Source organism: Cygnus atratus, chromosome 4 (genome assembly GCF_013377495.2).
Source record: "Cygnus atratus isolate AKBS03 ecotype Queensland, Australia chromosome 4, CAtr_DNAZoo_HiC_assembly, whole genome shotgun sequence".
In the NCBI taxonomy this organism is placed as follows: domain Eukaryota; kingdom Metazoa; phylum Chordata; class Aves; order Anseriformes; family Anatidae; genus Cygnus; species Cygnus atratus.
This window is the reverse complement of record NC_066365.1, coordinates 31,781,507-31,793,771: the sequence shown is the minus strand read 5'-3', so window position 1 is coordinate 31,793,771 and position 12,265 is coordinate 31,781,507. Positions and strand designations below refer to the sequence as shown.

Here is a 12,265-nt window from a genome sequence, read left to right as displayed (position 1 = left end):
ACAGTATGACATTATTACAACACTAGCAGCTTCAGAGAACATTTCTAAATCAACTGGATGTCTTTTTAAATTTAATTTAGTAACCATCACAGATTGTCAGCAGCCCAAGAAGGCTCTGTTCCCCCTCACCAAGACCGCCTCAGGGACACGTTCAGCTTGGAAGAGCCAAGATTCAAGGATGGGGGTTTGTGTAAAGAGTATTGCACCATGGGCAGCCAAATCGGCAGAACAAACACGAGAGGCGGCAACCAAATATTCGTTCCTAGAAACACACATACACCTCTGCCCGTAAGTAGCTCTCCAGGACAAATGCACTGTACAAAGAGATGTCCTGGAACACCACCAGATCAGTGTTTTGTTTTTACAGTTCCTAACAGCATGTTTGTTGTGGTGTCACAACTATGTGAATCTGAGAAGATCTTCGCATTAACCATGTGTGTTGGGGAGAATATGAGGAAAATGCAAGGAAAAAAAATCAGGTGTCCTGTTTGGAAAAGAAAGCCTCCTCCATACCATTTTTAGGATAAATTTAAGACCTGCTCTTTGCTTTTTGTAAGGCTATATTCAGTCCTTATAAAGTGTCAGCCTAGCTGTAATGGTCGCAAGCAGGAAATAAAAATCCCATCTCATAACCAGCAAGCTAACCCATGTAGATTAAGTTCTGCTGCCAAAATATTTTGATACATGCATGTATGTTTGCCAGTATACCTTGCTCACTCTGCAGTTCCAGATTTAGACTGTCATGTGGGAAGCTTTTTTTTTTTTTTTTTTTTTCCTTTGTGGTGCAGACACATCCTTCCCCTACCAGCTGAGGCCCTGCACAACCACTGCTGGGGCATCTGCTCACTTGACCCAACACCACAAACCAGATATTTGTTGTTCATGTGTTGTGGCTCCTGGTAATTCCTGGGGAGATACTAATGGCTAACCCTCTTGGGGAAGCCAAGGAAAAGCACTGGAGCAGAGAGGGTCAAAGGCTGAATTTCAAAGGGGAAATCCCATCAGAAAGCAGATGAAACTGGGGATTTCCTGTGCTGGGACTCTGCAGCAGGCTCAGCTCCCGTGCCAACCCCTGCCACTTGTGCTGGACACGCTCTGCATGGACATAGCCACCTTTGGCCACCACATGCAAAGAGCTCTGAGTGCCTGAGGAAGGACACCATGAGCTACTGCAGAACGTAGTGGTCGTTTCAGAATGAATTCAAGACAAATATCATGAAGATTTGCATGGACCAAGGCAAGATAATTTAAGGCCAAGTTCCTAACTCAGGACTAGTGGGACACCATTTTAGTTCTCCACTGGCCCACTACCTGTAAGCCCTGGGAAAGGCTCAGCATCACTGTGCCCCTTCCTTATACATAAAATGAGGGTGACTGAACTTTCACCATGGCACGGTATGGGGAAAACTGCATTTAAGGTTCTGGGAGATGCCCAGAACCAGTGATAATGACAGGGCATATGGTATCTTGGCTGGCATCGTTGCATATAAGTAACATGTTGATGATGTCAGTTTTGGCCACAGACAGGCTTCCTTAATTTCTATAGGGATAAGTTTGTGTTCTTCCAAAGCTAATAGTGTTAGTGTAAGTCCCTCACACAAGGGATCATATTCAGGGGAGTAAGAGCTTCCTGAGCCATGGCTCATTTGGGGCCAAGCTGTTTAATGATTAAACCAGCCAGGTTAAACAGTTTTCCTATTTCGAGAATCTCCATAGTTTACCAGAACTCTGACAACGGCGTGAATACAGGAAAAAGAGCTAAAACAGGCAATTTTAGCTGTTCTTGTCTTTGTATCACAAAATCTCCTGCTCCATTAGGTTGGTCTCTGAAAGAGAAGCTCAGCCTATGGCTTGCTCCTGCTAACGTCCTCAGACATCGATAGGAATGACTTTAAAAAAGTGTGCAGGCCTTCATTCTGCACATTTGAATTAATTCAGTATAACACAATCATCTGTAATACATGCAAAAATTGTAGGATATGCAGACACTAAAATGTTAAAACTGCTTATATGAGAGCTGTGATATGCCATATTCTTAAAAAGTATCAGAAAGTATGATCCACTGTGATTACAAATAACTTCATACCATATTACTTTAAAAGATTATTAAAAGTATTTAAATAAAGGCTATGATGTACTCTTCTTGTGTTAAAAAGGAAAACAGCAAATTAATATGTAAAATGTTGTTATTTTAACTCATTTACAATGTCATTGCTGAAGTAATAAAAAAGTATTGCTTTGTGCTTACAATATTAATCTGATCTTTAATTATAGCTGAGCAATGTTTTCACACTTTTTTTTAATGTAATGAACATAGAATGATTTTTTTTTCTTTGTCAGTTCTGACAGGTCTAGTTAATTATCTAATTTTTTAAAATAAACTACCCTACTCATATAAAGTTTTACAATTACAGAATTTATAAATTAGTACTAGCAGCTCTTTAGGAGTATTCAAAGCTCAGTTTTATTGGCTAATCTATCCTGTATCCATTGAATTTATTGTACAGTTATTTATTTATTGATTTTGGTATTGTGCAACTGAAATGCAGGATGTGTGCAAAAGAAATGTGGAATTTGCTTTGTAACAGTTTCTTGAAATGCACTGTTTCTACAAACCTTGCTACAAACCACATAGCTCAGTAGAAGGCTCATCAGCAATGAAAGTAAAAATAAAACATGAATCTTACATAATTAGTGTGAATTTTCAGAATATTCATTGAGCTACTGAATCTTCTTCCTCTTGAGAAAAATTAGTTTACTCATATGTACTGTACTTAAAATGACCCAAAGGCTTGCATATCCAGGTGCCATTAGAACTATTTAGAAGGGTGTAGCATTCTGTGTGAGGTGAGTTTAATTCAGATTTAATATGCTATTACTGAAGCATTCAAATTTTCATCAGGGAGAAAATAAGCAAGGAGATGTCACAGTCAATATTTGACAACATTTCTTTTCTTTGGATGTTCACCTTCTCAGCTGTCAATTTTTTTTCAGTCTTGTAAGACTCGTAATTTTTGAGAACATGGTAACTTGTGTAATCTGAGCAGGAGGTACTTTTAAGTTTTTAAACATTTAGTTGATGCCAGCAGCAACAGAGGTCTCTGGGACACGTAGATAAGAGATGTCCAGAGAGATTGCTCAACATCGAATGTATTCAGGCACACAGAGAAGAGAAATGTTAAATGTTAACAGGAAAGCATTGATTGCTTTGAAGGGTTGGTCCTATCAGTGTCAAGCTGGAAATTGGGGTTGCCACCTGTATATATAGGAACAGAGAGGATCTTGCCCTGTCAGAGCTGCTGATGGGAGAAGGTCACTGAGCAGCTCAAGCAAGCCAGCGCCATGAAGCTGCTCCTGTTGCTCCTGCTCTGTGTTTCCTCCATTAAATCCCAGAGTTTTACTGATTACGATGATGAGGTTGTAATATTGATTGGAATTAATAATAATAAGAGTGAAAATAATTAATTTTATTTAATTGCATGCATGACTTACTTGGCTTGTATGACTTAGCTAAGTTAGAAATTATACAGTGCATGTTCTTTTTCTGCTCAGAGAAATAATCTTTCAGTTATTTCTTCATTTGTATTTAACAGTGCAATGGTTATTTTCTAGTTTTGGATATACTTTCTTCCTGTTTCCTTTCTTTCTCTGTAGGGAATGGAGAATGGTAAGATTAGTTATTTAGCTAAATTTATTTAAGGATATTTAGGTAGCAATTTTGACATTTGATGTTACAGACAATTCATTTGTAATGTGCAAAGCCATAGAAACGTGTAATTAATCATGCCCTGTCTGAAAGACAGGAACAATTTTACTATAGATTCAGTAGACATTGGGAAAAAAAAATCAGCCACCAGATCATTAACTGTCAGATTTATATTTGAAATGGAGAGGTGGTAGTTGCTAAACCAAAAGGTAAGCAATGAGGATCAATCTAAAATAATTTAACCTGTATTTAGTTTTCTATAAGTAAAATATTTTATTAGGAAATTTTATTTATAATTTCAGTATGGTTTTTATATTTTCGAAATCCTTGCAAAAATGAAATAGGTCAGAAATAGGTTCAGGTGACCAGAAATTAGTTTATTTTCTGTTATACAACATAAATGTTTATGTACGTACATTGATTATTGATGAGATTACCACACTAAATCATTTTCAGCAGTTTTGTGATTTGCTTGCTGCCTACGTTTGGAACTATTCGAAGCTTCTGCTCATGGGTCCTTACAAATGTTTGTCAGTTAAGTCTGAATGGGATTGGAGATGGTCAAAGATTTTGATCCAGTTGTTCAAACAACTAACGATTCAATAGGTTTCATTTCAACAAATAATTTAGTTTCCTTGCTTGACCTACTGGTCTTTCAGGATAAACTTTAGGATGGAAGTTTCTCAAAGAAATGAAATTGTTAAGATGGTGTTTCTGTTTGCCAATAGGAGTGAAGCCTCACAGGGGCAGTGTTCTCCTTAGGAGACGATGTGTAAGCCTTTGCTGCTGGCAAAACACAGCTTGGGATGCAGGGGGCTGTTGTTCCTGCTTCTGGGAGGGAGGAGGAACATGGGCATCCGAAGAAGTTCTAAAAACCTGGCATGAGGACTGTGACTGAGCAATCTTACTGATTATGCCACTGGGACACTGAATATTCACATGATGGTGAATATTCTTCCTACCCCTCTTATTTCTAACATATTTTTTTAATCCCACCACTTCAAGTTTCATGATTCTCAGTGGCTCTGAGCTATATCAACTTTATTCCTTAGTCAGAATGAAATACTTAAACATTGTTTTGCTTTGGTTTAAAGGCTTTTTAGTTTGTCTGTCCCTAGGTGGAGAGAGCGTGCTGCTTTTACAAGGAAAAGCGCTGTGATAATTTTTACATAATGTCGGTATTGTATTTCAGCTGTTGCTGTTTTTATTCCAATCCACAATTTTCCTTGCTGTTTGAAATAGAGTGCTGAATGGATACTGTCATCCTGTGCATAGCATTTTGCAATAGCAATCCCAGACTCAGAGAGCTTCCTCTCCCCTGGCTTTGCAGGACGAAAGCCCTCAACCTGGGGCTCGAGGCCACCGACCCCTAGACAAAAGGCGAGAAACGGCCCCCACGCTCAGACCCGTGGCACCTCCCATCTCCGGACCTGGGTATCAGCCCCGGCCGCCAAAGCGCGATAAGCAGGGCAGCAAGAAGGAACGTATCGTCTACCCCGATGCTGGTGGCTGCAAGCATCCTCACGAGGAGCTGGTAGGTGTCTCCTCGTCTGAATAGAAATGGAGGATGGCGCGGTTGTTAGCAGCCTGTCCTTTTCTTCTAGTGTGCTGAACTAGAGTTTTCTTTGCCAAATATGGAATGGTCATTCGTTTAAAGCAGCACAACTTAACATCTTTTTGTTTGGGTTTGGTTGAGCTTTATTCAGAAGAGCAGCGATATAGAGTCCATGGGACTAGTCACAAAGCCAGACAGCCTACAGTGAGTAAGGGGAGAAAAGGTTCAAACCATAAATGAGGAAAGGAAGCGTCTGTGGGTTACCCTGCACTTTCCCTATTGCCTTGCATAGGTGACTATTAAGAATGACAGAAAAAAGTTCTGCAAAAGAGCTGGCTTGGGCTTCAGGTAACCTCAAGGAGCTCCAAGAACAAAAACAAACAAAAAAAGCACCAAAACCTCACGTCTTAAAATTTGTTTCAAACCATAATTATAGTCTACATTCAGTCACTGCTCCAGCTCTTACAGAAGAGCATGGGAGCATGCTGATACGTAGCGTACTCCTCGCTGCCTGGCAGTAGTATATCACACAGTCTCTGCTGTGGTCTCTGCCAGAGACTGTGAGCTGTGATGGCATCTTAAGTGTCTGAGAGCAAGTTTCACTATGGAGGTTTCCAACAAATGAAGCCTACTGAAGCTTAATGAATACACGATGGTTAGGGTCTCCCTGCTGTCTGGGTATTCCGTTTCTCACAGGACTTCTGAATTCCCCACCTCTTTTAAAACAGTTATCGTTGACGGTGCAGTGCTTGACTTCTTGACGTGACCATTTTTAAATGAAATATACATGGCCAGTTCAAGATGTATATAACAGAGGTGTAGAGAACATGGTTGATTTTCTGAGGATAGTGAAAGAGGAAGGGGTAGATATAAACATGCATGGACACCAGCTAGTTCCTGACAGATTTTAGTTATAGATCAGGTGGCTTAACACCGTGAACATTTAAAAGTGCAGAAAAGTGAAAAGCAGATAGTGGACCCAAAAGTGTGAAGAAAGGCCTTTTCCAAAGAGCTTCAACAGGAGTCCTGTTGGGGTACTCAGGGCACCTTCCTTCCCTTCACACTGCAGCTTCTTCATAGTAGTTAAATGTCTTAAGCCTGTACCTTGATGCCTAAATATATGGTCACATATTACTAACTATTCAATGTTTTCAAAGCTATGGTCATTCACTGACTAGTTTAGAAACTTCTATTTTTTACTTGATTTTTATGCACAGCCCTTGTTATTTATTTATTTATTTTTTTAAGGGAGTACTCTGTCCAACTGGATGTGAACTGCAAACTGCACTGGTAAAACAGGAAAAAACTGTGACATCAGTTATTCGTGATCTAAAAGACAAAGTGACCAAATTTTCTGATACTTCTACAACTTTCTATCAATATGTGACTATGATAGATGATAAACTGGTAAAGACACAAAAACAAAGAAAAGGTATGCTATTGTTATGAATCATTAATGTAAATAATGTTACAGTTCTATTGACACTGCTACTATTACTTGCTAACAGGACTTTAAAAAAAAAAAGTTAAAAATGCAGTAGAATATCTAGCAAAGTAGGGTTCCATCACTGTGCTGTCTTAAATCTTTAAAATATATATATATTTTTGAGAGAGTCAAAGGAATGGATCTCATACTGAAGCAAGATTCTTATTAGGCCTTTAACTGTAAGGGTTGCCCCCTCTCTTACCTGCTTTCACAATTCTATGATTCTATGATCCATCCGACTCCGTTATGCCCAGCTCCTGGCTTGGCACCATGGCTCTCTGGAAAGAAGCTAGTTACAGTTCTTTGGCAGAATATAGCAACACTGATAAATCTATGAGCTTGCAAAGAAACAATGGTGCACATGTAATAATTTTCCAAGAATCTCTTCATAGTTTTTGCACGGTGTGCAAAGGTAAGCAAAAGACACGTATATCCTTCCTCCCCACTGAGAAAACAAGTGGCTTCTCAGATTGTGCTTACAGATTGCTCTTGACTTTTTCGTAACATTGAAAATTAATCTGCTTCTCATCTAATTGTTTTTCTAGACAATGATATTTTACTTTCTGAGTATAACACAGAAGTGGAATTGCATTATAATTATATAAAGGATAATCTGGACAATAACATCCCATCAAGCCTCAGGGTCCTTCGTGCAGTCATGGACTCTTTATACAAAAAGATCCAGAAACTGGAAAATGCCATTGCAACCCAAACAGACTACTGCCGTTCCCCATGCGTTGCTTCCTGTAATATTCCAGTGGTTACAGGCAAAGGTACTCATTTAGCTATAATAACATCTCTTTCTTCTCACATTTATATCACTGTGCATATTGATAAACACATCATTCAATTGGTGGTGGTGTGAGTTGGTTGCTCTGAAACCTATGACACTGATTAGGATAGCAGAAAAGACAGATAGTTATGCAATATGAAAAAATCTTTTGACTGACCTGTACTGGTCAGACCAAAGATTGTCTTACCTAATATCTAGTCATCATCATTGGCCAGTAGCATTTTGAAGAAGTAAAGTAAATCATGCTCACCTTCAGTGAGGTGAAGGTGATACATTTGTGACTCTCGTAGTTGTACTCTTTACTTTTTCAATCAAGAAAGGTTCTTTTTTTTACAAGCTTGTCCAATTCAAAAAGTCATTAAAATATAAATAGTCTTCAGTTGTTCAGGTTGAACTTTTAGAAATGCTTATCTAGAAAAGTAAAACAATCCAAGTATGCTGTTCTTTCTTCTTTGCTTCTTTCATACAATGTAGTATGGAAATCAAAATCAAAGTACATAAATACATCTTTAAAATTGTTCCATTGCAATCAGCAAACCAAGGAGTTCAGAGCTCTTTCAGTAACAGAGTCTCTGGTTTATTCTTGCAGAATGTGAGGATATTTTCAGAAAGGGAGGTGAAACATCTGAAATGTACCTCATCCAACCAGATCCTTTCGTCAGACCATACAGAGTATACTGTGACATGGAAACAGATAATGGAGGTTAGTGTGAAACAATGTTGTTAAAATATTAATTAATAAGAATTCCACAAAAAAAAGTAAAAAAAAAAAAAAAAAGTAGTAGTAACTTGCAATTTAAACAACCAAATACAGAACTGCAATTTTTGTAGTTTCTAGAGAATTAAGTCTGACTAATTCAAGAAAGTCTTGTTGGTCATCTTCAGATACACCGCAGGACATTTTATAATGAAAATGGAAATAAATTAATGGGAAGGGACTGGTGAATACTTACTATGGCTAAAATGGACAATGTGTGGGCAGAAGTGGAGGGTCTGGCTCATTTCCTGCCCTGCTACTACATGCTAGCCAAAAAAACTGGGTCACTCTTTCACCTTCTGTTTTTTTTACACATTTCCTCATGAAGCAAAGCACTCCTTCAGAGTGAGTAAAAATGGCAAGGCTGAACTCATAAACAGTGAAAACTCAGACTTGCTGCAAGGAAGTCACGTGCTTCACCTTGAGATGATGATAGAAGGGCTGTATCTTAATATTTCATGCTCCTTTCATAAGAGCAAATTAATCTAAATATTGTTGCTCCTGCAGGCTGGACTTTGATTCAGAACCGCCAGGATGGCAGTGTTAATTTTGGAAGAGTGTGGGATGAATATAAAAGGGGATTTGGAAATGTTGCAAAGAGTGGAGGGAAGAACTACTGTGATACACCAGGTAAAACACTGAGCAGGAAACATGAAGAGTTCTTACCGAAACTGTTTTCTTATATTTCTTGAAGCACTATGACTTTTTAAAATTAACCAATCTGCTTTGGCAGACGTGGGCAAATCATAAAGTTACCTTGAAGTATATTGTGAAATTAATTTCACGGAGCTCTCGTTTGTTGTTTCTCAGGTGAATATTGGCTTGGAAATGACAAAATCAGCCAACTTACCAAGATAGGGCCCACTAAAGTTTTAATTGAAATGGAAGATTGGAATGGTGATAAAGTATCAGCTCGCTATGGAGGTTTCACCATACATAATGAAGGAAACAAGTACCAGCTTTCAGTTAGTAACTACGGAGGCAATGCAGGCAACGCTCTGATGGAAGGAGCTTCACAGTTGCATGGAGAAAACAGGACAATGACAGTTCACAATGGCATGTTCTTCAGTACTTACGACAGAGACAATGATGGATGGTATGTAACCACATTAGACAGTTAAAAGAAATTAATTATCAGACCATATGTCTCTCCTTAAAAGAAATATAGAATATTTCTCTACTTTGCTGTTAGTTTGCACAGCATTTCATAGTAACCTAAAATAAGTTTCTCACTGCAAGTTACTGGCCAGGTGTTCACACTGTCCCATTGGTGTAGCCAATGACAGAACTGACATAGCTAAAGGACAGGTAAAACTATATTACGTTAGCACCGCTCCACAGCCACGTAAGGAGCAAGCATACTGAATTATGTTGATTACATGAATGATGTTACCAGAGACAAAATGGCAAATCTGGATACAATATTCTCAATGTCAGAGCCTGATGGTGGCAGTGCTTGTCCTAAGCACTGTCTTGCTTGAGTAGGAATATTGGTACTCTCCCCTGTAACACAGTAATGGGTCTTGAGGGAATAGATTATTAAAAAAAAATATATTCTGCCTACTCAGAAGACTGGAGCTCATTTGTAAAGGATGTAATTTAGCACTGTATCTCTAAAACATATGATATATCTCTATTTTCAGACCTGATTACATACTAACAAATAAAGGAATTGTTTAGATTTGGGAAGACATACAATTGTCATTATTTCTAATGGCCCTAAATTGTGTCAATATTACAATTATCATTATGAACTGCAAGTAATTGTAGTTATCATTTGGTAAACTAAAATGACATTCCAAATGAGTTGCAGCTAAAATTTTACCTATTTCTTGTAGCAACTTAATGTTCCAACTGCACTGTATAGCACACACTTGTGATGGTCAATCTTTTACAGAAAGTTCAGAGAGGATTTTAAATATTTGTTGTAGTTTGCAAATTTCAGTACAGGGACACGAGTACGTACTCTCATTTATTTGCTTGTTCATCTGTCTTAACTGTTCCTTTTACTTCATCAGGTTAACTACAGATTCAAGAAAACAGTGCTCCAAAGAAGATGGTGGTGGATGGTGGTACAATCGTTGCCACGCAGCCAACCCCAATGGCAGATACTACTGGGGAGGGTCCTACAGCTGGGACATGGCAAAACATGGTACAGACGATGGTATTGTATGGATGAACTGGAAAGGGTCATGGTATTCAATGAAGAAGATTAGCATGAAAATCAAGCCATACTTCCCAGATTAACTGCTATAAAAGTGTAAAGAATCAGGGATTTTCTTTTCATATTTGTACCTGGTTATGTTTTTCAACGTGGTATTCAGGCTTGTCTTTACATATGAGAACCAAATGCATATGTAGGACCATATAGTGATCTAAATGAAAAGCAATGGCAACTGAAAATCAAAATCTGAACTATGAAAATAAGCCATAAGTGTATTTTGTTCCATTTTTCATTTCTTCACAAAACAGCAGTACTGGTTTAAAAGAAGTCTGATAAAATATGTATATGTACATTTGTTTTCACTCTTTTACAAAGAAGTTCCATATCAAATTTGAAGAGGAAAAGGATTATTGTAAAATGTTTTCTAAAACATTAAATAAAGCGTTAAAAATGAAGTTTTCTCCACACTTTCTAAGTCTTTAAGTATTATCGGGGGAGAAGCAAACACATTCCACCAAAGAAAGCACTGTTTTTTTCTTTTGTATCATAAAGATGTGGTAACTACCTGTGTAACAAGTTGAGAAGGAATAAAGCAAAAAAAATAAATCTAAAAAACATGTAGGTTAACAGTCACTTAGTTCACATCCTATTTCCTGGATTAAATATGCCCTTTTATGGAGACTGGGTTGCATACCATACCTCATCATAGCCTTTCCAGCACCCCACAATCTTTATAGTATATCCTATATAGTATTAGGGGAGCTGGCTAGTAAGTCTTTCACACAATCACTTATTGCAGGACAAGAGCAATTAGTAACTCCAATCATAGGTTAGTTCTGGTTTGAAAGAAACACTAGAGAGCATCTTGGCCAAGTTCATGCTCAAATCAGGGCCAACTTCAAAGTTAGATCAGGTTCCTGAGGGCTTTGCCCTGTCAAGTTTTGAGTATATTGAAGAAGATATTACAGCCTTGATGGGCAGCCAGCTCTGCTCCACTGTCTTTGTGATGTTTTTTCCCCTATATCTGCTCAGATTTTCCTGTGCAGCCATTAGTGCCTGTCATCTCACATACCATGAGCGTGCACCTGTGAGAAGAGTCCAGCGCAACCTTCTCTGTCACCCCCATGAGATGATATTGAAGACAGCAACAAGTAGAGAGATATCTCCCTGCTTTGAGCCTCCTATTCTCCAGCCTGCACCAACTCAGCTGTGTTCCCCTTCTCATATACCATGTGCTCCAGCCTGCTAACTACTGGTCTTTTTCCAGTTTGTCATTGCTATTCTTGTACTGGGGCACCCAAAACTGAGTATGATGACCCTTGCAGACTGCAGGCAGGACAGCGGAGAGGCTTTCAGGCTCTGGGCTAAATACAGTATTCAGGTCCTACCTACCTTATATTGGCATCCTCTCAAATCACCCAGCCCCTGTCTGTTACAGTCTTCCCTTATCTTTACCACTTAATGGGGTAATTGGGACTTTGGGGCTTGTTACTACAGCTGCTTTGGAGGGAACTGCCCTGTGCCACTCCCATTGCCAGATCAATACCTTGCTTGCCCAGAAGCCTAGGAAAGTGCCCGTGACCTGGAAGTGCTGAAGAAAGTTTAGGCAAGACACAAAACTAATTGTAGCAAAGAGAGATGGGGTGCTGTACCATAAGAGAGCTAGATAGTGAGGTTGACTTACTGTCTGTATACTGGCATTTTTATCATGAACATTTTCCTTTTAGGACGGAAATGTGGCCAGGCTCAACAACACGAGTTGCCTGTGAACTCTGCCTGTGAGTTGCATGGGTGCACCTTGACC

At 38.8% G+C, this 12,265-nt stretch overlaps 1 protein-coding gene across 2 annotated transcripts; it reads left to right on the top strand.

The window, feature by feature from the left end:
• The first annotated feature begins 3,289 nt into the window (after positions 1-3,289).
• On the top strand, positions 3,290-11,093 carry FGB (fibrinogen beta chain). Of its 2 annotated transcripts, XM_035548880.2 has the most exons (8): positions 3,290-3,417; positions 5,037-5,240; positions 6,510-6,693; positions 7,293-7,520; positions 8,130-8,243; positions 8,805-8,927; positions 9,108-9,393; positions 10,316-11,093. In XM_035548880.2, the coding sequence occupies exons 1-8, from the start codon at positions 3,343-3,345 to the stop codon at positions 10,542-10,544; spliced, it is 1,443 nt and encodes a 480-aa protein (XP_035404773.1). In that variant the 5' UTR covers positions 3,290-3,342; the 3' UTR covers positions 10,545-11,093. The 2 variants fall into 2 exon arrangements, with proteins under 2 accessions (XP_035404773.1, XP_050566290.1); XM_050710333.1 differs by lacking the exon at positions 8,805-8,927 and having other exon boundaries at positions 10,316-10,907.
• The last annotated feature ends 1,172 nt before the right edge of the window (positions 11,094-12,265 follow it).